General features: G+C 42.1%; 1 protein-coding gene across 1 annotated transcript; it reads right to left on the bottom strand.

Annotated features, from left to right (window-relative positions):
- Positions 1-279: 279 nt before the first annotated feature.
- Positions 280-1,263, bottom strand: LOC119813281 (tumor suppressor candidate 3-like). The gene is given in 3 exon segments (XM_038328543.1): positions 280-494; positions 497-1,095; positions 1,097-1,263. Coding segments are annotated over 3 exon segments (981 nt in total).
- Between the last annotated feature and the right edge of the window lie 3,463 nt (positions 1,264-4,726).

The raw sequence follows: 4,726 nt of genomic DNA, 5'->3' as shown, positions 1-4,726 counted from the left end.
CAATCTTTTTTTGATAAATGATAGTTACACTGTCATTTATTTCACTCATGTGGCATACACTGAATACTGGAAAAACACTTTGATGTTCCATTGTGGATTACTCAATATTACATATCCACTTCTATAAATTACATTTTTTAGGAAAATCCACAGTTTAAAGAAAACATACAAGAATAAGCTAGCGTATCACAACAAAGAATGAATCCAAGAATTCCAAATAAAATGTGAGGAATAGCTTCTCTTCACAAGAAACTCACTGTATGCGAATCCCACTTGGCTTCATTTAATTAAAAAGCTGTATGAATAGCCGTGATACTTTGAACGGAATATTGAAAGTAGGAAACTGAAGAAGACCACCAGGCCTAATCCCACAAGGCATATTATCCGTCTTTTTCCAACATCCCCTTTGGAAGTTGCTGCTTCATTTAGAAGAACCATCCCCATGGTGATAGCAGCATTTAGTACCAGAATGATGTGTGACTCTGCCACAAATGAGCCTGGCTGCTGCCATGAATGTAGCTCACTTGTACATTGTGTGGGTTCTTATGAGCATATGGAGGTCCACGGATATGATTCCACATCTGGCCAGACGTTTTAGCAAAGACCATACACAGAGATACTATGGCCCAACCAGTCTTGTTATAAATAAATTCCAAGTTGTTCCTCCTTAGATAGAGCAAGCCACCAACCAGCAATACTAACAGGGCCAGAGCAATGGTGCCAGAGTAGTTGGGTGGCCTGAAAACTCGAATATGCGCATCCGTTCTGTCTGCAATCCATTTTGCTAGCTGTTCAGCTGCAAATCCAATTCGTTGAAGGTCAAAAGTATCAGCTTTCTTGGGTCTGCTTTTGAAGGGAAAATGCATGAATGTGGGAGCAGAGTTCATGTTGAGCTGTTGAAAAACATCTGTTCCTTCATCATAGTCCACCATTCCAAAGAACAGTTTGTTGCAGAAAGCAGATAAATAACGCCAGGAATTAGCCAGGATTTGATATTCCTCATTAGCTTGCCTGCAGACAGAACATTGCCTCTGAGGCTGGAGAGCAGTGAACATAACAATCATAGAGTAGTTTCGAGGTGGGGCCTTTACAAACGCCATTCATTTGGAAGATCGAGCGCCTGGAACTCCATTCCATCAGCTGTTCTACTTTTTCAGCCAAAAGGGTCCGAGTATGTGTACCAAGTGCATGCCCAGTTCCTGTGGAGGCCAGGAGAAGGCGTAAGAGCACCAGGAACTGGAGGTCCGGATGGTTGTAAGCCATCCTGTGAGTGCTAGGAATTGAATGTTGTTCTCTGGAAGAGCAGCCACTGCTTTTAACCACTGAGTCATCTCTTGATCCATCACCTTTTTCAGTGGAGCAGTCACATCTTGCTTCTTCTGCGGTTTGGACAGGACTCCAGTACAATCTTTATTGCAGTTGTATGCTAAGTTTTGAAGTCAGATGGTGTCACTGTGTGTGCTGTATAATCAATGAGACAGCTCGGGCTGTCCTGGAACTCACTCTGTAGATCAGGCTGCCAGTGACCTCACAGAGGTCCATCTACCTGTGCCTCTACCTGTGCCAAGTGCAGCGATCACAGGCGTGAGCCACCACTGCCGGGCAAACAGCGCACACTTCTAAAACTACCTACTGGAGTCACAGAGTGGGCTGTCCATTGGACTAATAGGAAAAGGGTTTGTGTGGAACACAGCTTCTCCATTGATACCAGAATAGAAGGAATAGTTTATTATGTACACCACAGGGGAAAATTGGCTAGGCCATAGCTAGACTGGAGGTTGCTTAAATCAGTGAACTGCAGGTGTCTCTGTTATAAAGAAGGATCTGATTGTGCAGGGGAGTGTCTTTCTGTGTACTTTCCCAGTTCGTTAGTTCAAATGAATGAAGGAAAACCAAATCTGTGGGTGCATAATTTGGGGAGGTTACCTTGAGCCACTGAAATTTCCGATTGGGCAACTCTCTCATGTTGGTTCGTACAGACCTGGTTGTCTCAGTTTAGTCAGGTGAGAGGATTGAGACACCCAGCGTTTGGCTGTGGCTTGTGTGTGAGCCTGCAGTACCCAGCAGCTAACATTTTACACAGGGCAGGGCCATACAACTTTCTTAGAAATGTGGACGTGAGTTCTGTACAGGATGATGATCTGTTTGCATTCTTCTACACGCACATATCCAGTTTGATCAGCATCGCTTGTTGAAGATGCTGTTTTTTCTCCAGTGTGTATTTTTGGCTTTATAATAACCCAGATGTTAATAGGAGTGTGGATTCATGTCTGGGTCTTCAGTTTGATTGCATTGACCGATGTGTGTTGTTACGCTGATACCGTGTGGTTTTATAACCACATCTGTAGCACACATGCAGTCTGGAACTCCAGCAGGTTCTTTTATTCTTCAGGATTGCTTTAGCTATATGGGTATTTTATTTTTCTATTTGAGGTTGAGGATTGTCCTTTTGAGGTCTGTAAAGAACTATGTTGTGATTTTGATGGAAATTGCATTGAAGGTGTAGGTTGCTTTTGGTAGGATTGCCATTTTTACTATGTTAGTCCTATTAATCTATGAGCTTGGGAGAACTGTCTTCAGTTTCTTCAAAGACTTGAAGTTTTGTCCAAAAAGTTTTTCACTTGGTTGGTTAAAGTTACCCAAGATATTTTATATAATCTGAGCAATTTTGAATGGTGTTATTTCCCTGTTTTTTTTTTTTTTTTTCCTGCAGTTCTTTGTCATTTGTACTGAGGAGAACTGTTATGTTTTGGCAGCTGAGGTGGTGGCAGCGGCGGGAAGGAAAGTTACACCATAGGACAGAACTCAAGTGGGAGGTTTATTGGTGTGACATTCAACAGTATCGGTACTATTACATAATATGGGGATCTTTGAAATTAGACTAAATCCATTTTGCATCATAGTTTGGTGCATCCTCATAGGTCACTGCATCCTAAAGTGTCTCATATATGTATATAATTGAAATGGTGACATTGAATTGCAAATGTAGACTTTATTGAGAATATATTTATATAATTCTGTGTGCTTAATATATTTTGTGACATGGGTCAATAAATATCAAACGCAGTCACCAATTCATTTTATATTTTTGGTTGTGAGCCTGGCCTTTAACGGCTATGCCATCTTTCCAGCCCACCAATTCATTTTTAAAGGAAACAGCTGGGAAGTGGTGTCACATGCCTTTAATCCCAGCACTCGGGAGGCAGAGGCAGATGGATCTCTGGGAGTTTGGGGCCAGCCTGGTCTACAAGAGCTAGTTCCAGGACAGGCTCCAAAGCCACAGAGAAACCCTGTCTTGAAAAACCCACCCTCCCAAGAAAAGGAAATAGGAAATGAGAATGACACCTTGACACTTTCCATTCTTGTGCCCACCAAATAGACTATGAAACATGGCATGCCTACCAGTATATACAGGGAGACATGCAAACAGAGTAACACCATTTAGTTTACACCAGCAACATTTTATCAAAATTATTACCTTCATGAAAGGATAGAAAATATGGATGTGGTGGTGCACAGCTCGAATCCCAATCCTCAGAAAGTGGAGACAGTGGATACTCTGTGATTACCAAGCCTGCCTCATCTTGTAGAGATTTCAGGACAGCGGAGGTACATAGTGGTACTCTGTCCCAAACAAAAACATAGAAGCACTCAGGGATCCCTCAAAATTCTACCATAGAGTCAAACTATTCCTAACTCCATGCCAACAGAATCCAATGCTCTCTTCTGACTTCAATAAATACCAGGAAGACAAGTGGTACTCATCCAAATATATAGGCAAAAGGTTCAGACATTGAAGAGTGGGCTTTGTTGGATCCTTCCCAGAAGAGTCTCTATAAAGATGTGATGCTAGAAACCTACTAGATCCTCACATAGGTAAAAATGTGAACTTTCTGTCAGCCTTAAATTTAAGGGGACAAATTTTCTTAGAGATTGGTGTGCTTCTGTGATTTTGTAACCTTCCACTGGGTCTGTCCATTTACAAACAAAGATGACTCTTCACTACCAGTGGAATGCATCTTTCAGGTCCAAGACAGTATACACCTGTTTCTCTGGAAGACCCAGACTTGTGAGAACTAGAGGGCCCAGGTTTCTTCATAAGCAGGATAGGAATATTCCAGTGTGACTAGCAGGCCATTAGGATGCTTGTTTCATCAAGCCAGGCAATATGAATTTAATTTTCCTTCTTGTTTCCAGGGTCGTTTGGTATGTTTTATCTTTTGATTGGAGGCATAACTTTCATCTATGAGATTTTTTTTTTTTTTTTTTTGGTTTTTCGAGACAGGGTTTCTCTGTGGCTTTGGAGCCTGTCCTGGAACTAGCTCTTGTAGGCCAGGCTGGCCTCGAACTCACAGAGATCCATCTGCCTCTGCCTCCCGAGTGCTGGGATTAAAGGCGTGCGCCACCACCGCCCGGCTCTATGAGATATTCTTCTGAAAGAGGGTAAGATACCAAAATTTTGTTGGCTATCCTAACTCTAACTGCGTCTCATTATCAGAGGAGGTAAAGGTGGCTTTCAGCTTGTGCAAAAACTCTTATTTATACTGATCAGTTTTTGTTATACTACCTCGAGCACCTGGGACCTCCTTTTCCCTTTAGTTTTTTTTAAAGTTTTTTTTTAAAGGCTGGGATGGATGCTAGGGGCTGGGAACTACACACTCAACAATCTGCAGCCACTCTATAATCATCATTGTCATGGGACTCCACCTGCTGTTTTCCAAGTTCA

The sequence above is a fragment of the Arvicola amphibius genome, chromosome 1, assembly GCF_903992535.2.
Source record: "Arvicola amphibius chromosome 1, mArvAmp1.2, whole genome shotgun sequence".
Lineage (NCBI taxonomy): Eukaryota > Metazoa > Chordata > Mammalia > Rodentia > Cricetidae > Arvicola > Arvicola amphibius.
This window is presented reverse-complemented; position numbering and strand designations above follow the sequence as displayed.